This window comes from Vollenhovia emeryi, unplaced genomic scaffold (assembly GCF_000949405.1).
Source record: "Vollenhovia emeryi isolate VEMERY1.0 unplaced genomic scaffold, V.emery_V1.0 DF939264.1, whole genome shotgun sequence".
Classification (NCBI taxonomy): domain Eukaryota; kingdom Metazoa; phylum Arthropoda; class Insecta; order Hymenoptera; family Formicidae; genus Vollenhovia; species Vollenhovia emeryi.
In genome coordinates this window covers 334,212-361,698 of record NW_011967102.1, presented here as the reverse complement: position 1 = coordinate 361,698, position 27,487 = coordinate 334,212, and the positions used below count along the sequence as shown (strand labels likewise).

At 43.0% G+C, this 27,487-nt stretch overlaps 2 protein-coding genes and 1 long non-coding RNA gene across 13 annotated transcripts in view; 1 reads left to right on the top strand and 2 right to left on the bottom strand.

The window, feature by feature from the left end:
- Window positions 1–195: 195 nt before the first annotated feature.
- On the top strand, window positions 196–1,953 carry LOC105559578. Its single transcript, XM_012007984.1, has 4 exons — window positions 196–642; window positions 734–899; window positions 1,356–1,559; window positions 1,644–1,953. The coding sequence occupies exons 1-4, from the start codon at window positions 465–467 to the stop codon at window positions 1,843–1,845; spliced, it is 750 nt and encodes a 249-aa protein (XP_011863374.1). The 5' UTR covers window positions 196–464; the 3' UTR covers window positions 1,846–1,953.
- A 1,134-nt stretch (window positions 1,954–3,087) lies between these two features.
- On the bottom strand, window positions 3,088–8,674 carry LOC105559577. The gene is made up of 2 exons (XR_001008761.1): window positions 5,290–8,674; window positions 3,088–4,920 (listed from the first exon to the last, which is right to left on the bottom strand). It is a non-coding gene; the product is annotated as an uncharacterized LOC105559577 (long non-coding RNA).
- Window positions 8,675–8,707: 33 nt separating this feature from the next.
- Window positions 8,708–27,487, bottom strand: part of LOC105559576 (casein kinase I) — a 34,936-nt gene continuing 16,156 nt past the window's right edge. Inside the window, exons 2-11 of one of the 11 annotated variants that reach the window (XM_012007978.1) lie at window positions 18,961–19,001; window positions 18,792–18,861; window positions 15,904–16,052; window positions 14,966–15,200; window positions 14,235–14,554; window positions 13,465–13,539; window positions 12,963–13,043; window positions 11,648–11,773; window positions 10,541–10,647; window positions 8,708–9,146 (exon numbers count right to left, since the gene is read on the bottom strand). In XM_012007978.1, coding sequence (XP_011863368.1) covers window positions 9,077–9,146; window positions 10,541–10,647; window positions 11,648–11,773; window positions 12,963–13,043; window positions 13,465–13,539; window positions 14,235–14,554; window positions 14,966–15,200; window positions 15,904–16,052; window positions 18,792–18,861; window positions 18,961–19,001 — 1,274 coding nt within the window. In that variant the 3' untranslated portion in view covers window positions 8,708–9,076. Of the gene's footprint in view, window positions 9,147–9,511; window positions 10,157–10,540; window positions 10,648–11,647; window positions 11,774–12,550; window positions 12,623–12,962; window positions 13,044–13,464; window positions 13,540–14,234; window positions 14,555–14,965; window positions 15,201–15,903; window positions 16,071–18,791; window positions 18,862–18,960; window positions 19,002–27,487 lie in introns of those variants that run through there. The other 10 variants (XM_012007979.1, XM_012007973.1, XM_012007974.1 and 7 more) reach the window with 10 other exon arrangements.

The window sequence follows — 27,487 nt, the reverse complement described above, 5'->3', positions numbered from 1 at the left end:
GAAAAACGCAGCACCAGTAATTTTCATTGCTACCAACTATACTGTTTTCACTGGCAGTAACTAAATCCATTTTCGAACACATCCCAACTATACTGTTTTCACTGGCAGTAACTAAATCCATTTTCGAACACATCCAGCGTTATGCCGAGTTCTTGGCGCCGATTGGTCCGTGCTGGCGATTTTTCATTTTCGAGGAGGCACGCCTGCACCGGAATTTCAAACAGCGGAGTAATAAACTGTCACGCCACGTGCGTCCCGCGGTCCAGCGGCCCGGTTTGTGAGAATCGAAGATTTCGTCTTGAAATGTGATTTACTTGTACGCGTAACAATGCGCGATATATCTGTTAACGGATCGCGTACACGAACGCGTACTCCCGTCATGTGATCGTGACGGAATCCGGGTGCCGTGCATTTGGGTAAAACGCACTCGTACGAGACGTTCCCGTGGATGATTCCCGTCGACGATGGAGCTCGATGAGCTGGAGCGGTCCGTGAAGTGGCTGAGCGAGGTGGTCGACGAGTTCCCGATCGGCGCGGCCTCGCTGGACGATTTTAGGTCGGTCGAGGAGAGGATCCGGACGACCAGGGAGTCGCTGATGCGCCTGAAAGCCAGGTCGTTAATCCTTTTGGCCAAGTACAAACGTACGTCCGTCCGTCGACGTTGCGGAACGTCCAGCGGTGTCCCCTTCCCCCCCCCCCTCCCTGCGACTTCTGAATTCTCGCTTCTTTACAGAGTACATCGACGACGGACGCGGAGGGAGTGAGAATGAGGCCGGAGACGCGCTGCCGAGCGTCGTGAGCGAGGCACTTGTGAATGCAAAGCTTGTCAAGTTGTGCCTTCACAGCACCACCATCCTCTCTATTCTTAGCAGTAAGGAGGGCACGGAGGAGGACAAAAAGTGAGAGATAAACTTGTGTAAGGCCCGGTTTCACCAACATCGTTTAACTTTAAGCTTAGTTTAGTTCATTCTTTGTCTCTTTCCAACTTGTCGCTTTAGAACGAGATGAATTAAGCCAAGCTTAAAGTGAAACAACGGTGAAACCAGGCCTAGATGCTGTTAATTCTAAGCTAGTTCGATGCTGGACGCTAGTTACACTCAAGGGCTCGTCTACGATGCCTGGAGGAGGAAGTAAAACTAGCGTTGTAAGAGAAATACTAAATAAGAGAAATGCCGAGCATAAGCGTTAGAGCTGAGGTAGATGTACGGACTAAAAGTAATTTATTTTGTTCGGGTCTGTACTTCAGTTTCCTTACACTGCACGCATTTTTCTTACGTCTACCGTTTTCTCTTGCTCCGCGCATTGTAGGTGATCCTGCAGGAGACACGGTGAATTTTCACTGTTCTTTCTTCTAGGAAGGTGTACACCTACATGATGAAACTGTTCACTCTCAACGACAGTATTATGACCACTCAGGAAGCAATCGAGGAAGCATCCCAAGTGCGGCTGAATCTGAAAATCGAATGTCAGAAGGCGCTGTACGATTATAAAAATTTTCTCAACGAGCAGGAGCAACTGCGAAGCAAGAGGCTGCAGAAGACGAATCCCGGGATTGCGGAGTGAGTGGAGATACAAAAACATCAAGACGTATCTCGTCAAGTATTTTCATGTTTAAAATTTTCGTCTCTTTTTTTTCCCCCCAGAAGTAAAAACAAAATGGAACAAACGATACGAAAGATAAATGTAATGAAGAAGCTCATTCGAAACTTCATAGCGGTGTCCGGTTACTTGCTAGAGAAGGAGCCGATGCTGGAGATGTTGGAGAATAATAGAGAATTGATAAACGTCGAAACGATAGTGAAGATGTCGCAAAGTAACGGAGAGAGAGAGAAAGACAGAGAATAAAAGAAATCTCGGAAGTACGCAGGAACTTTCATTAAGAACTTTTTTTTCTTACTCGCTAAGCGTAATAGACACAACACATATTTACAAGAATAAACTTCCACGCAAGTTTCAATGTCTTTTTCTTATTTCCTCTCGTTCTTTTTCTTTTTTAAGTTCTCCTATTAAAGCGCCTTGCCAGACGGTCTCGTACAAGTTAATTGTTAAACAAAGCATAATCGGTATTGTAATATAAGTTAAAAATTATGATAGTAATCACAGCTTACGTATATATATAGTAAAATCTTCGCTATAGGGGGAGAGAGATGTACATATCCGTTTCGTTAGAATCGGTACAATTGGGAGACTTTCGTTTTCTTTTCGCGCGTAATTATGATGACGCGTTATATTATATAATAATAATAATAATAATTGCATGACAAAATGCAAATGTAAGACAATCGGTTTCTTCTTTCATGGTCCGATGTATATAATGTAGTCGTTCAGTCTCGTTATATATACATATACTGTCAGTTTTTTTTTCCTTTTATGTAGACCACTCTCCTCAGCTTAATTAATTAACTTTCACAGTCACACACTCATATATGTATATGAGCACGTGTGCAAACACAATTCTCACTATAATAGTACTAAAACAATATAATCGCTATGTACACAAGTTTGCTCGGTCTCGGATCGGTTCAGAAGGCAAGCGGAAAGAAAATGAATCCACTTGAAGGGGGAGCAACGTTGAATTTCATTAAAGAACGTAATGTTGATCGACTTTATGTTGAAAAATCGCGAGATAATGTAACCTCGTAGGTAGATCGTGCTTAGCACTTGAAATAAATCCGTATTTAGTACAAATTTGTTATCCCGTTTTTGTTCCGTCAACTTTATAATCTCATAAAGAATACGTCTGTTTTCAATAACATATATTAATTAATAAAGTGTAAATTATGACAAGGATGCCAGTCTCGCATAATAATATTGTAATAAAATCTCACGATGTAGCTATCATATAGACGCATCGTAGTAAATGCAAGCTTTGCGCGTACGTTTAAAAAATCTTTCTTTCTTCCTTACTTAATTTTTCTTTCTTGTGTGACCGCAACAAGCGGTATCAGTTAACGGCACAAACTCACACGGTCCTCTATCTAATTGTGCTGATCGCGTCTCGTGAATCTCGCGCTCTAATATGATATCAAACACACGTGGATACGCACGTCCACGCGCGCGAGCTGCCAAATCTCATAAAAACGGCGATTTATTGTTATCGTAGCAATCAGCGATTTTATTGTTCAACAATTCGTCCATTAAAACAGTACGAACATATAGTAAGTCAAAAAATGTATACACATAAGCCTCACTACGCGAGAAACTATAGTGCTGATTAACTTAATCTCAGGAGTCTCCCATCGACACCTCTCCAACATCGCCGAATCGACGTATGCAGCTAAACGATCACAACACACGAGGGAAAAACACGCGATCATCCAATAAGTATCTCTTCCTCTCTTTCTCGCTTTACGCAACAAGATAATTAATTACGCAGCCTCACTTTTTTCACAGATACGCACGACCACATTTATCGCTGTATACGCCGCTCTTCGACCGACGAGCCGTGGAATGAAAGACACCGAGGATATATCGGTCCTGGCCCGATCTTTCTACTCGTACCAATTTACAAATATACAAAAAAAAAAGAAGAAAAAGTTCTCTCGAGCAAAGGAGATGGTCGTTTTCGAATTACAAGCCTTAATACCCACATCCTAAGCACTTATGCAACAATCGCTCTTCTTTTCGTGCAGGGTACGTATCTAAGGGAACTGGAAAGATGTTTTCTGTATGCATGTATGTATGTAATGTGTGTAAGTATGTAATGTGTGTGTCTACAATGTCCGAAGAGACCAGGACTTTTGCTCACAACCATACTTAACCAGCAGTCAGTCGTGTTATATTAAAAATCGTGACTTTGCGCGCGCGCGCTTTGAAAAATCGGCTAAAAAACTACGGGCTAAACGTCCTCGCGCAACATGGTTGCACAGCGGAATTTATTTTATAATTACGCCAGCACAGATTCCCCGGTGGCAGGACAATGATATAAATATTGGAAACTTTCTCTCTCTCTCTCTCTCTCTCTCTCTCTCTCTCTCTCTTTCCGCATTGCGTCTACGTGGATCTCTCGCGTGCACACGCACGCATATACGCACGTGCTCTCCTCGCCCGATCGGGAATTAAAGTTATATGTAACCGCTTGCTATTGGATTTATTCGCGCAAACAAATTCTACTCGCGAGGGACAATTCGCGTACGCGCGCGAACAAATAATTCACGTGCGCGACGACCGCGGTCCGGCGAATCTTATGTACAAGTATACAGACGGATACGACTTGCGCGAAGCTACAGAGAAATAATGTCTCTTCTCGACTCGCTCTCTTTCTGCACACACGCGGATATCATCCAGCATCAGGCATTCGTTGGATCGCTCACTCTCGTTCCGCGTCCGCTGGATATAAACGTACGACTAACTGATTTCGATCGTTCGCTCGCCGACGCGATGCTGACGAGCTTACAAAAGTAAGGAACGATGCTCGGTCAACAATGGGAAGATAACACGAGACAGATAACGAGAAAGAGAGAGAGAGAGAGAGAGAGAAAGAGAGGGGGGAAGAGAGGGAGAGAATGAAATCTATAGAGTGGATTATGATCTCTATGATTTTTAAGCGTATCACTTTTCAAAACGTTTGACGGAGCGGCTCTCTCCCTCTCCCCCGTCTCTCCCGTTTGCCTTTGATCGCACGAGAGCACGTACGGTTCGAGTACGCGAGATAGCTCCGTAAGTACATGGGCTTCCTGTTGTCGGACGCGCTCGCTGGGTATTTAAGATATTCAACGTGGGTACAACGTGGTGTACGGGGCGTATTACACATAGTACGGTACGTATGTGCATATACATCTCGGGAGCGATGACGAAGTCGGGATCGGCCAAGATTTGGCGTGGGTGTGGGTGTGGACCATTGGACGTAACGCAAGCTCCTTAGTATTTGTCACCTCCGCGCTCCTACTCCTCGCTCGACTCGCCGTTTACCGTGTGTTCCTGCAAAAAGAGACAGACCTGAGTTCAACTTATACCTTTGGGCAAACAAGTAACACGAGTCTAACGGGAAACGTTCTCCGTGGGAGACGCTAAAGACGGGAGACAAATGGGCATCCTAGAAATTTATCACATAAAAGACTGATGCATTTTTAGTACAATCTCCGAATTTTTTTTCTTAACGTCGGATATAACAAGCTCACGAATTCTTCCCTGAATTTTTTAATGCCGATTCTAATACCTTAAGAAATGTTACAAATTTATGAAATTTTTGTTTACAGTCGAATTTAAACGAGAGTTTTGTACAAAATCGAGTGTAAATGAGCAATTATGAGTAAATAATGATAGACAGTCATAATCAAATATCCTTACTTGCTGGTCTGATCAATGCGGCTGATGAGATCCTCGCTTTCCATGCTCTCCGGGTTCTCGTACATATTTTCGTCTAGTTTGTCTCTTGATCGCTTAAATTTTTCGTCGCGAGCCATTAGCAGAAAAATCGCATGCCACTTTGTACAAATCCCTAGAAACGCCTCGCGACATAAGGCTCTCCTCGTTGCATCATGAAAAATAGCGGATTAAATGTGTTCGCAGCAGAGAGAGTTTGTTACGGCGAATCTTTACGTTATTGCATGTACACCGTACTCGATGATTCATCCCTTCTGTTTCGCATTCGAGATCGATCCGTCTCGATGAAGATCACGTACATTCGGTTCCAGCTTTCGTTATTTATTCCGATGACGTAGGTTTTCATATCAAGAACATCGAAATAGAATCTTGGCGTGGACACACCCGACTCTCTCCTTCCTCTCTTCTTCTCCTTCTTCATGATAAAATGGCACCTGTCTTCCTACGAAGAGCAATACGGCCAGTCTCGATCGTAAGAGGGGAACACACAAACGCAGTTGGAAATCACTCGAAGAATGGGATATTAAGTCGGAAAGTGTATGTGTATATGTGTGTGCAATGTGTAAATGTGTATGTCCGCAGTGGTGAACTCGGGCCCGTAGGCTCGTTACCTCCCAAAAGAAATTGTGCGGATCAATCCTCCCTGCGAGATCTCCTTCTCGTTTGCTCGTCAATGTCCTCTTTAATAATAAAAAAACGCGCCTGGATCATGAAACAAGAGCTATACGCGAACGTCGCACTCTTTTCGCAGAGGATAATTCATATCGAAAGAAACGCTTCTCTTTTCTGTTCCTTTTATCGTTTTTTTTCTTTTCCCTTTTCTTTTTTTTATCGATACACACTGGTGGTGGAACACGAGATTGACTGCAATGTCATATAATTTCGGCTATGTCACATAATTTCCTCGCATTTACGCGTTACTAAATTTTCATTATATACGGCTATAGAGTCTACAGACAGAAAAAACCTTACTTCAGCGATATGTTATGTAAAATGTAATTGTTTCAACTGTTCATCGTGATTGATCACTTTCTCACATGAAATTTCGCTTTGGAAGGCACGAAACCGAAACCCATGGTATTGCTTTGAAAAAATGTAGCACAGAAACTGTGCGCGATTTACGTCACCGTATTTAAAAAATTACGCAGCGGGCGGGCGGATGGGCAATTGTTATAAATAATAACACGAACGTTAATCGTGATCACGGTATTCAAAGAGACATTTCGCGTTTCATTGAAGGAACTCACAGCGAAACATTCCTTAATATATATTGGCTACGATCCGTACAAGTGATTACTATGAACTATCGTGCATCCATTGATTCTCGTGAAAAACATAGGCAGTGTAAGAAACCATTTCGACAATTAACGCACTGGGATGAGTTTAGACTTTAGTACGGACTTTTAGTTACGGACACGATGCTCAGTATTATCTCGAGAGCGTTTATTCAATTAATATGCCATAAAACTGCTCTTTCACATCCTCTATAATATGTAACTCAAGATTAAAGTTATATAAAAGTCATTTACTATACGGAAGGCTCGTACATGCTACAAGTTACCTCTAATATAAATATTCCAATGCATCAGAATCAATCATTCACTTGGACGGTGGATTAAAAAAAAAGATCAAAATAAAAAAGAAAAATACCTAGTACAATCGGGAAAGCACGAACTTTCACTTTATACACAGCGCTATATACTCTCGCGTTTTCGTGAAGCGCATGACTTTATGATCCGTGGACGCGATGAGGGCAAAATGAGAGCGCTTATTTACAGATATCCGACGTCTCAATTCCATTGCCCCGAGGGCCGGGCAGTGGCACCCGCGATCGTCGTTTTCCCGTTCTTTTCAGTTTCATGCCTTTCAAGAGGATTTATAATCAGACTTGGCGACAATCGAAGTCTCGATTACGCAACAGATTCGGGAACACGCTACGCTCGCTCATCCTGCAGGGCTGTGAATACAATGAGATCTGCGGTAGCTTCAATTCGTTATAATTCACAGATATACATGCGATCGCACGACGAGTCGCCAACGTGTATCCATCGCACGACACAGCGGTGTATTAAAAAGCGTCGCCGTGTTACAAGAAGAGAGTCGTAGGCACAAACAAGTTCTCTCAACGTCGGTACGTCAATTCCTTCTTACTCCTATGTAATGCGGATGTGATCCGGTTTCCCGACACTGAAACGTCTTGGCCGCCGTCACGGCCGACGACCGTTCTCAGTCAACAGCGACGTGTCAATACATTGATGACATCGATAACAACGTAATTAATAAACGCGGGTGAGGATAATGGGAATAATGATGATGATAACGGCAATGGAAAAACGATGACAATCATGGGCCAACGACTATGATAATGACGATAAAGATGATCAACATAATAATAATATCAATAATGATAATAAAATAAAATAAAATAATGAAGGATAATCATTATAATAATAGTAATCGTAGTACCTAATAGTAGTAATGGTAGCAATAGTAAATAGTAATAGTAGTGGATAGTGGACAGAGCAACAAGATGAAATGTAATCATGACAATAGTAGCAATAATCTAATAGCACGAGGTCACTTTTCTTGGCTAAACGAGAGGATTTATTCAGTAAGTAGGTAAGTGGATTCGCTAACGTCTTGACTTCTATCAGTGGCTCAAGGCCACAAGGGATATTCATCAGCCTGTTTATGAGAATGAGGGAAGGGCATGAATTAAATGAAACTGCAAGATGCGTGTGAGGCGCATCTAAGAAGATGGTTACCAATGGCTAGAGCTGTATCGACTGACCTGAGTGAAAGTTTACGTGGGAATTTCATCATCATTGAATGTATCAATTACAAAAAAGTCAGTCTTGACTAGAGATTGAATGAACAACTGAATTTTTGCCGAGAGAGCTTTTACATTAGTCGCAGAATGTATCGTTTATTAGTCATTTTCCGAATGTACTCTACTAAAAGAAAGAGCTGGCAGCTGCTAACAAAGCTCAATAAAAGTCTGGCGTCAACGTATCAAGTTTTCTGAGCACAGAGTTAGTTAAGTAAAGTCGATAATTGACCACGCTTTCATCGTAACACATAGTCAAGTTAATTCTAATCGCAACGGTATTGAGATTGCTATAGAATTTCACTACACCGAGGAGTAAGTGTCTGAATCGTCGTCAGCGAGTCCGCCTATTTATCGAAGAGATCAGCTCGATTGGCCAGAGGAAAAGCAGCTTCATTCTCTCCATCTCGATTCAGTCGCGCAACCGTCCAATTAACGATAATAGCAGCGACGGTAGTAGAATGGTTATGTGATGGTAGTGGTGATGGTGGTGGTGGTAGTGGTGGTGGTGATGGTGGTGGTGGTGGTTGTGGTGGTTGTGGTGGTGATGGTGATGGTGATGGTGGTGGTGGTGGTGGTAGTGGTAATGATGATAGTGGTGGTGGTGGTGGTGGTGGTGATGAAGATGATGAAGATGATTCAGTTCGACAGCGGCGGCGGCGTCGGCGTCGGCGTCATCGTGACGGTGGTGTGTAGCACCGAGTCCCGTGACGCGGATCGGCTGCCGACGCGCAGCAGGGTGACGGCTTCTCTCTCGGGATCGGCACCGCCTGCGATACCACCTGCTGTACCTGCACCCGCACGTACTCCCGTCCCCGCACCACGCTTGCCGGTCCTCGACGTCGTGGCGACGGCTCCCACGGTCTCGTCAGCACTATTACCCGCGCACTGCACCGCCCCCCCGAGACCAACGGTAACGGACAGTCATTTCTGCCTTCCACTTTTCTTCTTCTTGCGCTTGAAGAAGCAACAGCATCTGGAAATGAAGCAAACACTAATAGGACTTAGAGTCGTCCCCTTGGCAGCGTCTTTCGTCGAGCAACACATCGAGCATGCAGAGGAGATGGGACAATAGTTGCATTCGGCAAACAATACAAGAGAAAGAAATTTATCGATCTCTCAGCAAGATACCTTATCTGATTGCGTGTAAATGTAGACAGTTATTTGTTACGTTAATTAATCATGCAGTTGTTAATTTGATTTCATCGAAGCTCACAGCAGAATGAGTAGGGAATAAAAACGTCAGGATAGTTTAGAGAATACGGGATAAAAAAAATAATACCGATATTTAACTACAGTTGCGCCAAATATAAAGAAATATATTGTTTCGATACATCAGTACAGCATAATTGAAAATATAGGGCGTGTGATTAAAAAAATGTCTAAATTACATGTAAATAAATTAATAAAAGTCTTTCTCTCAAATGATCTATGCTGTTTGAGTAGTAGTAACGATATAACAGTCAAGAGAGAGAGAGCGAGAGAGTCTCCGCATTAGACAATACAAAAAAAAAGAAATAAAGAAACATTGATTACCTTGTGCGATAATAACAATTATCTCTACATTATCAAATCAAATCTTGCCCCTACATCTTACATAAATTGTAGACATGATTTGTATTGCGAGTACAAATAGCGAAACTTAAATACTGTACGTAGTTTTAATATTTTTATTCTAGAGTAAAAGCATCGTATCACAAATATAATATTCACCTTATCGTAATTTTATCTTTTGTTCACGGCACGATCACCGATTTTCTCATCATTATCAGTCTAGCAATAAGGTTTCCTCGATAATAATCGACCATTAATGACACTTAACAAATATTATATTTTCTTCTTATATTGCAGAATAGAAAATCTTGAACTGGCCATTTCAGTCGATGTAACAAGCCTAGTTCGGGAATGAGGGTAGGATAGGTGCTGGAAATGTATGCTTGTAAAGAACGTAACGACAATTTTCCACATCGAGAACAACGTTTCCGTTTTAGTCGGATTATTTTTCTGAAAATAACACACACACACATACATGCATAGCTTAGATCGAACGTCTTTATATCTAATTTCATTTCGCATTTTGTATCTTTAACATCTTTTGATGTTAAAAATATAAGCTGCTATTATTTTAATCCTTTAACAGTCGAAATTTGGACTAAGGCTTTCTCTCAAATTAATTAATTAAAATTGTACTAATAAAATTTCAGAATCGCGCGTATGTGAATAATAAAATGCGACGGAAATCTATCAGGCAATTTCAGTTTCATTCGTTTCATAAGTTTATGCGTATTTAAGAGAACAGACAGAGAGAGAGAGAGAGAGAGAGAGAGAGAGAGAGAGAGAGAGAGAGAGAGAGAGTGACGAATTGCAATAAAACAAACTGCTACTAACTTGGTTTCGTCGATCATGTCCACTTCCTGAGGTGCTGTAATTGGTGTGTTGGAGTGGCCAGCAGTCGGGTCATCATTGGCCAGTTCTCCATTAGTCGACGATACCACCTGTACACAACGTACAACGTTATTGCACAGAAAACGAAAACGAATATACAGGTCTCACATTAAGGGACTTTTCTACGTGACTATACAGATTGTACGTTTCGAATACTATATTGAACGTGAAAATCAGGAAAGTAGTCCTTTCTGCACTCTACTTGGATTTGATGATAAAGTAACACACACATCGGAAATCGATTTATCCAAAGTCTACTTGCAAGTTACACAAAGAACCAAGAGTAAGATCTTACGTGGCAAAGAGGGGGGGGGGGGGAAGTGAAAAATGAGAATTTAACATGAGACAACACTACTGTTGGTACATAGAGATTCAATAAAGCGATATACTAAAGGAATAAAAGAAGCGTAAGTAATAAAATTTGATATTCCTCAAGTGTCATACGGCTCGTACGTGACGATGATACTTCTGTTATTGCAAGTGCATGGGAGGACAAGTGATCTGTACTAATACCGGATTAGTTTCTCATATCCAATTAAAGAAAGAAGGTAAGTCTCGTTCACAAACGACACAAAAGACAACATGCCGCAACAAGTCAAATTGCACAGACTTCTAACTGACCATAATCCAGTGGTGCTTTTTTGTCTAGAAATAGAGCGAACAGTTTCCTGATAAATTGAGGTATCCTATATACGTCGACGTTATGAGAGTGTGAGACGAGAAAGATGATAGTTAGGGAAGAATGATGAATAATTTCGCCCTGGATCGATCTTCCCACATCACGTGGTATCTTTATAAACTTTAGAGGATTTCACGGGGGAAAAGGGTGTACGAGATGAGATCAGGTATCTAATGTAGATTTAACGCGCGAGTTTCAACGTCGCGTCTAAAAATCGCGTTTCCCTCGCGGCTGCATATTAATCGGCTGTAAATAAGAGGCGAAGAAGATGCAAAGAAAGTCGAAAAAGAGGGAGAAGCTTCTGGAGAGTTGAGAAAATGGCACGAGAAAGAGAGAGAGAGGAAGGACGGAAGATGCGGAGGTAAACTCACCTGTACAGAACCGTGCCTGTCAGCAGGTGTCAATGTACCACCGGCTCCTGATTGCTTCACAGTATCTGGCCACGTGGCTCCCACCCCCTTACCGCCCCCACCTCCCACCCCTCCACCTGCCACATCCTGAAGGAACAAGCATGACAATTTCGCAGTTGCGTCGCGTTAAACAACTCCGCGAATAAACGCGAAGGACGGTAGAATAAACAAAAACAGATGTCGAGGAGAGAGACCCGAGGGAGAAGTCTTTCGGAGCGTACAGCATGGCAATCTGTGATGACAAAACGCGAGGGCCGCGCGCTAAGATTAATCTAATTCGAGACTGACCTAATCCGATATCAAATCTCTACATTAGGCAGGGGATGAAAATGCGCTTCGCTCTCTGATAAATGAGATGTACGCTATTATCTACGCGTCAAATATATTTATACACATTTCACTCGAATGAGCTACGAGGAGGGACGCAACGTATTTCCTGGCTCTAGCTGTGTTACAAGCTGCTGAGCTACTCGGGCAACCGTGGCAGCAAAATTACTTCTTCGTGCATGAGTTTATCGCCGTCGCGGGTCTCGAATTGAACCGCGTATTGCCTTCAACGCGTGACTTCGTCACGATCCATCGTCTATATTTAGTCGTCACTCTAATTGCGCGAAAGAAAATTTATTGCCGCTATCAAACCGTTAATCGACTATTGATCTAAGGTGACGCGAGTTCGCAGAGTTCACGCTCCGCGATCGTTAAGCCTCGCGCGACCTTGTTTTACGAGCAGAAAAACATTAATAACGCGCATTATAAAATGTGACCGCGGGTATCTTTCCGACTATATAGTCATCTCCACCGCTGATAAGATAAAGTATGCATGAAGAAGTCGATTCATCGAGCGTAACCTACGGAATGGCTTACATATCGGCCTTGCAACTCGAAGCGAACCTCGTCCATCATGAGGATCACATCCTCCTCAAAATCATCGTACTCCTACAAATTGACGCCTACGTTAAATTCGCGTATTGGCTCGCGTGCCGAGGGAGACCCGGCAATAGATTGCGTGTGTTCTTCCGTTTACACAATATCGGCGCGCGCGCGCGCGCGGTATTTCGCCGCAAAATTTGTTCGTTCGATCTGTATCTCTGGGCCGAGATAAAAGTTTCTGAATCAAGGTCGTTGTTAAAACTCTGTCTTCGGTTCTTTCGCTACTAGAGAGGCGTGTATCCATGCGGTTAACTCGAATAACAAATGGGCTACACACGTCCATGCTTTTGGCTTAGAGAGAAGTGAAAAGAAAAGGGCGAAAGAAACGAAAGAAAACAAGGAATACCTTGTAAGCGGCGGGATGCCGATCGCGGTTCGGTGATACGACGATCTCCTGGCCGGTTTGGAGGGATCCGACGGGCGTGGACTGTAACGAGAGAGAAAACGTTTGCTTTATATATACACCGTGTAGCGCAGGAAAGTCTGTAATGGGCGCCATTATCGCGCGCTTCTACGTATCTCACGAGGATATATGGATAACATACTTGAAGCTGGAAAGCGGACAGACAGACAGACTTATTGACGGACTGTGCACTTTAAATTAGGCTTAACAGAAGACCTGTGACATCACAATCACATTAGATCCCTATGTACGTAAGGCCAGTCGGCCGCGACAAGTGGCGGCGATTAGTTAGAATATTGTGACAAAACGCAGCGGTACTTTACTACACCAAGGATTACAGATACGCGATTACGTTGCAACGCGCAAAGATATCGAAGCTCAATTACTCGGCCGCGGTTATCTGCGGCGTCAGATTACTGTCGCTACTCGAGAGGCCATCACCAACCTTGTCGGACTTGGTTCTGCCGATATGCGAGGGGGCCGCCATCCGCAGCGCTCTCAGATTCTCGAAGTTGGGTGGCTAGAGATAGTGCATTGAGAGGGAAGGCAGCATGCAAACGTTAAAAATCAAATGTGAAACTGCTCTTCGGTACCGCACGCTTCTTTGTCGCGGGTCTGTTGGAATATATAGGCGGGCGATTTACTTACCCAGCTGTCTCAATCTTTCCCCGATCAATTTCATTTAGAAAATCACGACTGACAAACAAGATTACAATTCAGGAATTCAGGAAACGGAGATAATTTGGAAGAGAACTCTTTGCCGGTAAAACAAGAACCCGTAACGACTTTGCACCGTGTCTCGGCTCGCTCGCAAATATTGTTACCGTCATTTTTGCAATCTTTACATTTTCAGGCAAAGATTCGATTCTAATTACATAAGATTGCTCACAAATATACGAGGCGGACGATAAAATCCTCGTTTTTTATGCACTATTGGTCAGAAAAATATACTATAGATAGAGTCGATGCAAGATCACGTCACGGTTCAGTCGTCGATTCGTTTTCTCGTATTGAAACAACGACCGTTATCACCGACGTTCCCCGATACAACAAACAAGTTAACATGCACGCATTGACGTCACTGCTTTGACGGATTACCGGATAAAAAGTAATGCGCGAACGTGACGTCCACCGGGGAAAGCTTATTGCAAAAGCTCTTTGCACAACGTGAATAAACAATGAGACCGAGGATCGTCACGATCACTCGACACGCACCATTGTCTTGCCGGTCCAGTCGAACTCGCCGTCGTTGACGAAGCCACGTCTCTCGTACAGATCGTGGAAGAGCTTCCTCAAGTACTCGTAGTCCGGCGTCTCGAAGAAGTCCAGCCTGCGTACGTAGCGCAGGTACGTGGCCATCTCCTCGGGATGGCCGTCGCAGAGCACCTCGATCGGCGTCGCTCGTTTCGTGTCGCCGATCTTTTGGTAGCGCTCCTTCAGCGTGTCGGCCTTCAGCCCTTGCCACGGCAGGCTGCCGCGCAGGAAGTACATGAACATGTGGCCCAACGCCTCCAGGTCGTCCCTTCTGCTCTGCTCTGTTTACGGTAAAGCATACCTCTTACATATCTCGCATAGCTTTTCGCATTATCTACATGATGAAAAATTTCATTCCGCGTTCCCGACACAAAAATTCTAGCGAACAAAAATTCGAGGAAGCGCGTCATAAAAATGATATATTCGCGGCGGCTTCATCTTCAGCATGCAGGCGTCGCAAGTTAAATCTTCGGTACGTATCTGTGTAATTCCACACTTAGAGAGACTATTAAAATTTAAATAACTTCGTGTTACTTCAGGCTTGAAAATCTCATGATACCTGCTGATTAAAGCACTCGCCGCGCTTTCTCTCGAGCCAGCGAAGGCTCGGCACGTGGCGGTTCGTTATGTGCGACGCACGCACGTGCGCACACATACATATACCCGACGAAACAAAAGTAAACGTCCGTTACCTTTGCCAAGATGCGTGTTAATGCTCATGTAACGCGCCGTGCCGGTGAGACTCTTGTGCTCCCGATACGGTATGTGCTTGTTCGTCTCCAGGTCTATGTACTCTTTGGCTAGTCCAAAATCGATTATGTGAATGATTTTTTCCCGCTTGGTAGTGGATCGTCCTATCAGAAAATTTTCTGGCTTGATGTCGCGGTATATCAAATGCCGACTATGAACGTATTCTATCCTATGGAGCTGTTGGGGAAAAAAGAAAGGCATATTTGTACATTTTATTCTGCCTAAGCAAAATTACAGATTTTCTTCTCGCGGTGGAATTTATTACCGTCGCAACTGGCCATTTTATTTTTTATTTTCAAACAAGTCCTTCGGATGGGAAGAAATAGAGTTTCTCTTAGGCGAAACCTCTACCCTCCTAGGAAAGAAAGCCTTAACTCTAATTAAGAGATAAACTTTTGTCAGAACGGCCAACTTTGACTGACGCTATTAAGAAATTTTGTAACTTAAGAAATTATTATTTATTTTAATTGCAATAATGAATTACAATTATACATCAACAATCTAATATTACATTTTCGTTAATTTTGACCACATTTTTTAGGCGTTTCTCTTTAGCTTTGAGTTAAGTTTGGTGCTCGAGGTGTATTTTGTTAGCAATTTAATAACACTAGGAGTGGAGATGGAGGCCGTTTTATCCAGAGAAAGCTTAGAGAATAAAAGCTAGAGAAGCCACAAGATGGATATAACTCAATTTTCAATGTTTCACGAGTCAAGACTTTTTCCTGAGTTAGGGCAGATAGCAGCGAATGCACGACGCTCGAGGTCCGCGGCACTTGCCGGACCTCAAACACCCAAGTCCGGTGTTCGAGATCGACCTCCGAAGTGCGGTGTCTGAGAGTTAGTTCTGCGGGCCGAAAGTGTTAACGGTAATGCGACTTACGAGCTGTGTGGCAATGTTGAGAACTGTCTTGAGGGTGAACCTCCTCCCGCAGAGGTCGAAGAGGTCCTCGAGGCTCGGGCCGAGGAGCTCCATCACCAGGGCGTTGTACTTCCCGCACGGGCCGAAGTAGTACACCTCCGGTATACCCTCTATATGTGTGTTATGAACTATACCGATCGACAAAAGCAGATCACACCCCAGATTACCCCCGGTATGCGCGATATTTATCAGTTTGTCGCAGCGGAACGCGTCAACGAAATAAGAACGGCGCGACGATTGCGGATCAGGCGGATGTACAATTCTACGACGGCGAAAGATCTCCTTGACGAGCGACGTCAAAAATACGTGCGCGCGTGGGAGGACGTCTAAAATTTTCTGTTCAATTTCTCGCTCGGCGTGGATGCTTCGCGGCGCGGGCGGAGAAACGAAAAAGTACGCCGGACGAAGTTTACGCGAGAAACTTTTTGCATTATCCCGAACTATGATATTTCGCGAGTATTTTTCACGAGTGACCTCGCAGAATACGTGAGGCTCTCCCAATGGAACGTAACTTCAGGTTTCATTATTACATGACGATTCTTGAAATAAATAATACAGAAATGTTGTTCCCAACGGAAATAATTATGAGGGTGACGGCTAAAAATAGCACACGACTGTCGAGGAACGTCACTGTACTTTCAAATGCACGGCTATTAGACGTTCGATTCGGCTCGCTATGTGCGACATTGAAAATTACGAATTGTCGCGATCTCAATATTTCATAGGAAAACCCGGCTCGGAATTGGCCGGTGTATGAAAAACGGATACGTTAATTTCTTCGGACGTGACACACGGGTGGAGGGGTGGGGGAGCGTGACGCTAATTTGCGTCGAGCTTTAGTCAAGCGTGCAGAAATTACACGCGCGAGTGTTTCACACGAGTCCATCCAGTCGGCTCAGATACGAAAATTGAAGTAAATTACATATCTCGCGTGTCGTATCGCGTCAGATTGTGCAAAGTCAGTTCGAACTGCCGCCGGACTATTTTCTCGCAACGTCATCGACGAAAGATTAACGGCACTCCGAAGTATCGGGAACGTTTATTTGAGAGTTATCGACTTTATATCTCGAGGCGTCGTAGAATTAATAATCCACCTTCCACGTCTCCGTCGCCCCTTATAAACTAGGTCTATATATTTTAACGCGGATATTTCAGCTCTTTACTTTTCATTGCAATTTTTTTTTTTTTAGTTCAATGCATTCTCCAATTTCCTTCTACCGCGTCCACTCTCTAAAAGTCAATCGGTTGATTATCGCTGAAAACAGTGAACATTCACTGATTCACAGTTATAATGCATTGACTTCGAAGGATCGTCTACAATAGACGAAGTAAGCCTGGCGTAAGAAGCAAGAGTAGGAGCAAAGAAATGAATCATTCCCATTTCCCACTCCTACTTCAGCTCTGACGCTTACTCTCGGTGAATTAGAACGCGGTTTGACCAGTGCTACAAATATTTTAAAAGACTATGCCTGCACTTTAGCTTCTACGCTGGTAAGATCCGGTCTACAATGAGTTGTTAGTCATTAGTCAGGAGTCAAAACTACACCCTCAGAAAGGATTTCCGTTACCGAGGCAAAACATATTCTTGACGCATTTATATTTCTCGCAACCTCATTTAGTATAAAAATAAGACAATATCAAAGTGAAATCAATAATTCTTATTCTCCTCTGTCGAATTAAAAAAGATTAACCTACTATGTTGAGACAAGAGTAACTTTTATAAATGTAAGTTTATATATTCTTGCGTTTAGAATAAATTTTCCCCCCATCTTACAACGCACGAATATACTATCATTTTATTCTAGATTTTACAATTTTTTATTTAAGATGTAAAATATTCCTTTCTTTGCAATAACAGGGTGTCCGGTAAACTCAATGAGAAAAATTCCCTGACTTTTTCAGGTTTTCCAGGAGCCGGAATTCATTTTTACCTGGCCGTTTAGCGTAACTTTTTTCAAGATGCATAATTTGCGTACATCTGTATGGTAAATCAAGCGAATGTTAAATGACGAAGCCCTTGAAATATTTTTCTCGGGTTTAAATTAAAGCAATTATACCATCTATGTATAATACATTGTGTAATAGGATATCATTACATAGGATATCAAACGAGCATATCATTACGAGTCATTCGAACCATTTGTGATACCATACATAATCATATATGATGCTTTCGTTTTGCTTAACTGCATTTTGTTTGCAATTTACGAGATAGCAACTTACTTAGATAGTACTGTTTAGTAATTCATCTCTTTTTTTTTATAGTTTTGTCTCACAATCAGCTGAACACATTGAAATAAAATAACACGACGATGAAAATATAAATTACCGACCACGCTTATAAATAAATTGATGTTTAGCAAAACAGAAAATTAGTGTACTGTTGTGAGAGCCAAAGAAAAGTTTATTTTCTAAAAACTTTAAATTGTTCAGAAGAAATGTGAAACGATGTACAAAATCCAGAGAAATCGTAAAATTGCCTGACTTTTCCCTGACATTTCCAGATTTCTAAAATTCCCTGACAATTCCCGGTTTTCCAGATTTCCCTGACCACTGGACACCCTGAACAAATATGATTGGCGCTATATCGATCCTATTTTATGATACATGGATCCGGAACTTTTTTTCTGTGGGTGTATATGTCGGTCCTTTTTCTTCCACCCAGAAAGGGAAAGGATCGACATATAGTCCCGACTTCTGACTAACAACTCATTGTAGACCGGGCCTTAGGGTTTTCTTACTTCTTCCTGCTTACTTCCAATGTAGACGGTCCTTTGGAGAGTACAAATTCACGTCTTTAATCTTATCGCACGAGATCCCGAGTGTAACAGCGTGAAAGCGATACTCACCATGTGTACCTAATAATTTGTAAAACCTATATTCTAAATGTAGCTGTGGTGCCTTTGACTTCATTGGTTCCTGCAACAGAGCGAGCGAGCAGGGAGAGCCCCGTCAGCGGAAGTTCGCCGAGTTTTTCACGTGTTCGCAGCCACACAAAAACGCGCGGTTCTTACTCACCATTTTAATTGCTACGTGCTCATTATTGTACAGGTTCTTCCCTGTAAAGAGAAAGAAAGGCCGATAAGCATTACAAGTGGAATGACAGCCGGGGGAAGGGGGTGGAAAGGGGCACAGGGATAAATTATAACGGCAAATTCCGGGGATGAGCGATGCCGGGCTATTATAGCGGGGCGCGCAATTTTCCCTGCTGAAGTAACTGATTCAATTCGCGTACAATGGCGCGTTAGAGTACCATTGCGCCGAGCTACGTGATGTTTCATAGATATTACGTCCCGATGACAATATGATTGCGCGATAATTAAATGCCGCGCGATAGCTCCGGCTGCCGCTGATTGCAGTCAACGTGAGAAAATTAGATCGCCGAGATCGGCTGCGGTGCACGCGGTCGCCGTGGAATTATGGTCGCCGGCTATGAAATTCTCGCGCAAACTTATCAGCGGGGATGTTCCGTTTAACACAATCGCGTATATAGCAATTAATCCCATAATTCGCCGCTGTTTCAAAACGCGCGCCGGGTGGCAATGAAGCCGCATCGCGCCGCGAGCCGCCAGGTAGATCTGCACGCTGAAAAAACAATTTTCGCTACCGTAAACTAATCACGATTTGCTAAAACTATTTTGCTGCCATAGCTATACATTTCTAAACCACGTCAAACGGTTTGCTGTCGCACCTAACAGGCGCAGTAGCAAAATATTTAACTGTCACAACTAAATATTAGCTGGCCATATTTTACAACTGAAATTTAGTTGCCACGTGCAGCTTTTAGCTACGGCAGCTACATTTTTCTTTCCGTGTGATATAATTTCGACCGGTACTGCCACGGAAAGAAACGTGTAGCTGTCGTGGCTAAAAACTGCACGTGGCAACTAAATTTCAGTTAAATATGGATAGCTAATATTTAGTTGCGATAGCTAAATATTTTGCTACTGCGCCTATTATATTAGGTGCGACAGCAAATTGTTTGATATGGTTTAGAAATTTATAGTTATGGCACACTGAGAGACCCATTTTGTTGAATGAAACAAAATTTAGTTGACTCAACTGAATTTCTTGTTTGGACATGGGCAAACAAATCTTTCAGTTGATGCAACAAAAAAATTCAGTTGGAAAATTTATATCAACGCACAAATTTGGTTGAGTGAACACTCGCAGAATCCTTTTATAATATTCAACTAAACGATTTAGTTGACGCAACAAACACAATTATTTAGGACGCGATGAGATGGACGAATTTATTATCTCAACCATAAAATTTTGTTCAAATAAAGAACTCATGGAAACAAAATAGTTGTTGTAACATTTAACTCCTTTTCAGCAACATATTTTTCGTCTTATACAACCAAATTGAATGTTCAGTCAACAAAATGATTCAATCAAATTATTTCGTTTCATTCAACGAAATAGGTCTCAGTGCAGCAAAATGTTTTTAGCGAACCATGATTAGCTACGGTAGCGAAAATTTTCTTTTCAGTGCACCGGATTTTTTAACTACACTGAGAAAAGTCTTTGAAAATGTATTTGTAGTGAAATAAACATTATATGCCACAAATAAATTTTCAAAGACTTTTTCCTGTGTAGTTTTAAAGTACACGAATGAAAACTTCGAGAATCACGGTGTATTTTTTCAAATTTCATTACCCTTCATGTACACGATGCACCTGTTATCAGGTGTCCGCTGTAAAATTTTGAGCACGTTCGATGCACTTTGACGAAAATTATGCTGAGGAAAACCTAATTTAAAGGTGATATCATTTTGGCCGGTATTGTACGTATATTTGAGCGCCGATTAAGAATCAATTTTCGGCAAATGAGGCAGTTGGCAATATCATTTGATCAGTACCGTAAATGTCGACGGACCAAACGCCGGAACAATCCGATCATTTCCCTCGAGGATGCAGGGAATACTATTACGCGTCGAATTATGAAGATAATTTATATCTTCGGGATATAAAACGGATCGGCCGTTTCACGTGTCGAGCTAATTAATTACCAAATTACTGCTTTCGTTACAAATCTAAGTAGCAACTTAAATGTAGGAATATGATGGTGCAAGTAATATAATACAATTATGGCACACGAGTCTCTTTGCAAAATTCGATAATGAAGAGATAAACATACGGAACGTCTCTACGCTCCGCGGGCCACGGAGAGGAGAGTTTTGAAAATGATGTCTGGCAATTAACAGCGAATTTAGCTTTACAGGCACGCGCCACGCGCGGAGGTATACGTATCACGATCTGCACGTGACTTATGGAGAAGCGACGAAGTAGCCACACGGAAAAAACAATGTAGCTGCTGTAGCTAAAACTTAGCAAAATAGGGACAGCTAATATTTTTAGTTGTGATAGCTCAATATTTTGCTACGACAGCAAACCGTTTGCTGTCGCACCTAATACAATAGGCACAGTAGCAAAATATTGAGCTATCACAACTAAAATATTAGCTGTCCCTATTTTGCTAAGTTTTAGCTACAGCAGCTACATTGTTTTTTCCGTGCAGCTTCGCCGGACACCGCAGAAGCCGGTTAAGGCACAAAATTCAATTTTGCCGCGGTTTAATTTTATCTACAAGGGCTTCGCCGCGAATCTAATAAATGAAACGCGTGTGCACTAAGTAGCATGTTTTCTTATTTCACTATATATACGTTACGAACGTCGAGCGGACGTAAGCACGTCACGGGACGCGCGACCTGCGTGATGCCATTCGAGAGGAGAACAAAGTAGCGCAAATAAAAAACCGAGAGACGAGATTGCGCAGGCTGTAAGGAGTGTACAGCGAAGATAAGAGAAATGTGTAGAAAAGCCATGTCACGAGTCTTATCGTTTAATCCTTCGAATCCTCGGGATTCGTCTGAAAGAATCGAGAATTTTATCTCTTAGAATTAGCCCGCGGGACAAACCGTGGGTTTTCTATTCTCTCTTTTTTTTTTTAAACAAGCGAACGTACGGCGCGTTTCTCGTTCCTATTCGCGAGCGTTCTCTTATCCGGATAACGCGCGCTGGCCATAAACCGACGACAAGGATAATATCACGCGTCGTTGACGCCACTTGACGTTCGCGACGAAGAAAAATGAAGCACTCGGGGGCCTCGTCGCTCGAACGAAAGCACATTTCTGCGGCCACTTGCGTACCTGCCTGCGGAGACATAAAGGATGCGGGCCGGAACGTACGAACGAACGAAACTCTTCGCCAGAAGCGAAGGTCAATGACTCGCTCGCTCGCTCGCGCGCGCGTCAGCGCGCGCGCGCGCGCACGTCTTCTGCAATTAGCGGTTCGATACTTTCGCGATAATTAGCGCGACGGCCGCGCTTCTTCGCTTTATTCCGCCGGTCCTGCCTCGCTCGCCGATGCGCGCCGCCGATTATTTCGGATAAAGGTGGCCACGCCCTTGTGTACAGGGCCAGCTGTCGCATCGCCGCCTCTCGACCGACCCTACGACCGCGGAGGACCCGTGTTGGCCTCCTCGACGGAAAGCGCCGATGACACCGCCGAATACAGATATCCGCAAACGTGTTGATTTCCTCGATCGTTGTATGATTACGCACTGAAAGGCCCATTTTGTTGAATGAAACAAAGTTTAGTTGACTGAATTTCTTGTTTAGATATGAGCAAACAAATCTTTCAGTTAACACAACGAAAAAATGTAATTGGACAATTTCGTTATATCAACACACAAATTTGGTATGAGTGAACACGCGCAGAATCCTTTCATAATATTCAACTAAATTTAGTTGACGCAACAAACACAATTATTTAGGACGCGATGAGATTGACGTTATCTCAAATATGAAATTTTGTCCAAATAACAACTCATGGACATAGTTGTAATATTTAACTTCTTTTCAGCAATCTATTTTTCGTTTTATACAATCAAATTGCATGTTCTGTTAACAAATGATTCAATCCAATTGTTTCGTTTCATTCAACAAAATGGGTCTCTCAGTGCAATCTCCTGTCCTCGTCAAGTTGTGTGCACTTTCTATTTTTTAAATGAATAAAATTCTTAGAGGAAATTACAATCGACGTGTCGATGACAGCAGCAATAACGGCGACGATGTGAAATAAATTATAATTTATATTTGACGTTGATGCAGTTCGTTACATTAATTTCCCGTGCTCCTATCAGGATGATCTTTCTCAAGCCTTCCGCGTTAGTTTCGTCGTTGGAGTCACCGCGGTTCCCTCCTTTACGTTATTATATGAAATAAATTTCGCTATCTTTTACTGTTGCCGCTTCTAATTACGAGAATGCAGATACCGCGAGGAAACTGAGGTTGTTTAATCGCTCGAAAGCTGCATGTACTTTCTCAGTAGTGTTTCCTACAAATACTAACTAAGTTTTACTCCAGATACTGAATTGACGATTTTCTTAAGCAGACAGATAGCCGTAGAGATGCAATCGTAATAAACCGCAACACTGATAATGACGTGATCGATGACGTAAAATAAGTCGCGCACGAAATGATGATTGCATTTCTGCGCGACATATCCCGAGGTGCTCGGCGCGCGTTAAGGGAACGATCGATTGAACCTGGGCCGTAAAGAGCTACCGAGAGGATCCTTTCATCGAGCGGCCACTCTTCGTGGATATAACCAGTCTTACCGGTGCGAACGGGTGCCGCACGGCGGGAGCACCGGTAAAAATTGCCACGACAGAGAGCGTGGAAAACTATCGATCTGACACCGTGCGCGAGTCCGTACCGAACCCGTCAGACAAAAAAAAGCTAACACCGAGGATCGGAAAGGGTCGTCATATCCTACCCGAGCGGGCGAAGAGGGTTTCTCCAAGACTTTAGCAAGCTTGTTTCGGCGATCACGATAGACAGGAGAGCACGTGGTATTCTAAGGAGAATCTCCAAGATTCATTGACGGGAATATTTTCGAAAAATTGTAAACATTTCAATTTTCGAGCCCTCCAACAGACAGAAATTAATTCATCGATCAAATCACTGAGATTTTAAAACATAAGTCAGTATGTAATTTCCAATTTGCGGCATTTTACAGATGATAATATTTTTTAATGCTCGAGCTCTCTCGAATATACGAAAAGCATCTAATAAAAGAAATACATTTCTGACAATATCGACAGCTTAATCCGAGGGCGAATTACCCAGTGGGCATTACTTTATCTTATTATCTTATTTATGTTAAGTTTTACCTTATTTTCCCGAGTTGAAATTTTGATACTATTTTGAGACTTTTAAGGATAATTTACACCTACTTAGCTGATCTGTGCACCTACATAGACCAGCAATAACCTACTTTGATATATATTTTTACTCCTCCCTTGAATCTTTAATTCTAAAAATTTACTTTAGCTCCTACTTAAAAGGGCCTACTTTAATGCTAAATTGGCGAAAGTAGAAATTTCCGACACTATCAGTTTTAAAGTAGGAGTAAATTTTGTACTTGCAGTTCGACCTCTTTTACTGTCTTAGGTCCTGCTATATAATAGAATTAAAAGTTCAACATAGGGCCAATATTTCGACTCGGATTATCGTTATAATGCCCCAGCAAGGCCTAATGCCCAAACTAATGCCCCCCAAAAAATGCCCAGTAATGCCGCAAATCTGTACACCGCAATGCCCTCAGTGGTTTCCCCCTCGGCTTACTCATTCCTTTTTTTAACTTCGCTTACTCGCGCATCTTAGTACGCATTCACATTCTGTTTGTTTTCGGAAGGTCTTCTCTAGAGGTAATGCAAGATAAACGCTCGCTAACGCCACTAGTGCGGCGACTACTAATGGCAAACCGGCCTCGATCCCACCCCTTTCAACCGTCTTCTTTTCGCCCATGGTCTCCTGGTCCACCTTTTTCTCCCCCTTCCTCGCTTAATCTGCGATTAACGCACGAGCACACGGAGACAATGAGAAAGACAAAGAGGCCGTTGAAAGGACTGGAGGGCCGGACAAGCGTGAGGGGGGAGGGGGCGTGCGCCACGGCGTGCAAAATGCACACACGCACATGCATCCCCTTGCACGGCCACGCGAGGGTACATCCCTACCGCGACGTGTGCACAGAGAGCCACGCGCGCGCGCGCGCGTGGGAGGATTAACCCTTTCGCTACTCTGCATCTAGCGGAAAAGCGTCCGGGAGAAAGTGCGTGACGCCTGGGGCATCTCGTACACTCCGGCCTGGCTAGAATTGCAAAGCGGAGTGGCGAAAGTGGCAGGAAAAAAACCCGCAGAGACCGTAGATACACAACCGCTACAATTTTCTCTGAACGAAGAGATCCCGAGTCGCCGCGCTATCCCCCTCTTCTTCTAATGCAAAGATCGTTCCATGCCCATTTCTACCAATGCAGCTGAGTTTTCACCCTTTCTCAATTTCTGAAACTCGAAAAAGATGAAAAGTAAGTTGTACCGAGACCAGAGTTAATCCGCATTGGTGGAATTAGGCACTAATTATCGTAACGTCGAGTGCACGGAAAATGATTAGGCGTTTTAATTATCAGTTGTTTCTCGTCTCACGATCGACACATTCGTGACAATTTATCGGGCAATGTAGACGGACGTAAAAATCAATGTAGACTAAAGTTATAGCGGGAATTTGTTTTGACGATGTCCGTGCCAAGCTTCTAAGTTAATCATACCTTGAGGTATGTCGAGACGGCTACACAGCGCGAGATTAGATCACACGTATCGTAAGTACTTGCGCATCGATGTGTTTCATTTTGACGCTTGGCACAAATCCACCAGAATGAATATGCATTCGCCGTAATCGTCGTAGTCTTCTTCAACGTATTGCAGACGAATGGAAACTTTAATTGTTCCTTGAGAAAAACCGCATTAAACAACGGAAATAGAAACAATTTTGAGAAAGATGAAAGATTTAAGAATCGTCCCATAACTTTCTGTACGCTGAACGCACCAATGATTCCGTGAACGCTTTGTAAGGTCCAAGAAAGATTGAATGGAAGTAATAAAACGCGTTAAAAAATGATTATGCAACCGCGCCGTCATTTTGAGAAATAATTCCGATTCCGCAATACGCGCGTCTCGTCCCGTTTCGCCGCTCGTCGTTTCGGAACCGTTTATTCTATTATTACGAGTGCTCCGGCTGATGACTCCAGTTACAGTAATACACCTGCAGTCGCAAATTTCGGGAAGGATCGATATCGCGCGCCGATATCAAGCGGCCAAATTACGGTCGTCGCTGAAGGAGCAAATAGACGACGCGAGATGCAGCGACGTGTAGCTATAAATAACTAAAATATTTCCAGCCATTATTTCTACCGGGCCGCGAGGCGAGGCGAGGGGGGGGAAAAAAGGCGAGCTTGCGCAAAAACTCGTAATGCACGCCTGGCGATTTTCAATTTACTTTTCGCTTTGTTAGTCGCAGCTAATTTATTTCCTCGGCTGTAACACGGCGAGAATTGCCAGTAACTTTGAGCTCTTCCGTTTCCCAAGTGTTTATATATTTCGTTTGCAAGAACACTGCCGCGGCATGTTAATTACAGGAAAACTACACAAGGAGAACCGTGCCTCGTTAGCGATTAAAGAGAGCCCGGGACGTCGCGCGATTCCGCAAGTCGCGCACGCGCGTTTTATCAGAGGACTGATAGCGCGCGATTTCCGCGAAGGTAATCGAAGTCGTTTCGTCAAGCTGACGCAACGCGGTGCATCGTTACGCGCCAAGTATGAAAAGTGAAGTGCCACGACCGTTGACTCGAAAGAATAGCAATAACGACCAATTAAATAGACAAATGAGAATTAATATCCCATTCATTCATCATATCGATATGCCTCACGTCGGCAATTCAACTCGCGTGCATCATTAAAGCGATCATCAAGCGTCTGAGCCTGCACGGCTCGGGGAAATACCTCGTCGTGAAAGCGTACGAGAGGCCCTGGCACTTTTGTTACCTAACAAAACTTAGGTTCTGTTGGGTAATGAAACTTTGTCGTCGCTAAAGCACTCGAGTTAAACTTTCGACGGTATAAATAGCTTGACGAGTGTCTCGCAATTGCATGCACGGTAAATTTGATACCATTTATCTCGATCGTTGTTTCCTAAAGGATATTTCACACGTTGTCGCACAATTATTCTATTATCTCCGCACTGTAAATTATTATCATACCGAGTGTCCCATCGTCATTGAATACAACGAATAGAAATGTACGGATTTGGCGCAATAACATTGCCGCATGGCGTTGCGTCATCAGGATGTTCCACTGCGAAATCGCGGTGAAAATACGCTCGTTAGCAAGGCTGAGGGGAAAAGGAGCAAGAGCCGATGAAACGCGAAATAATTATTCCGTCAACGTAAACGGATAAAATAAATCAACGGATAAATTGACATAAGAACTGAGAACGTGTCATTAATGCAAAATATCCGCGCGATTATAAAAGAGAGATTATACGTAGAGACACGTGAATATTCATTATTACATGATATTACAATATTATTGCTGCCCGGCTCTCTTTTTCGCGTGATAAAAATGGGATAATTGTACGCTATTACACGAGCAACATAATTTTCTTCAATTAGATCTTCTGTCTTGCTTCTGCAAAATCCCCGGGGA

Excerpts from the sequence above, each read along its gene's own strand:
- LOC105559578 (XM_012007984.1), top strand. The coding sequence starts at position 465 with ATGGAGCTCGATGAGCTGGAGCGGTCCGTGAAGTGGCTGAGCGAGGTG. Across the intron at positions 643-733 it reads CCTTTTGGCCAAGTACAAAC|AGTACATCGACGACGGACGC; the intron begins GTACGTCCGTCC and ends GCTTCTTTACAG. Across the intron at positions 1,560-1,643 it reads ACGAATCCCGGGATTGCGGA|AAGTAAAAACAAAATGGAAC; the intron begins GTGAGTGGAGAT and ends TTTTCCCCCCAG.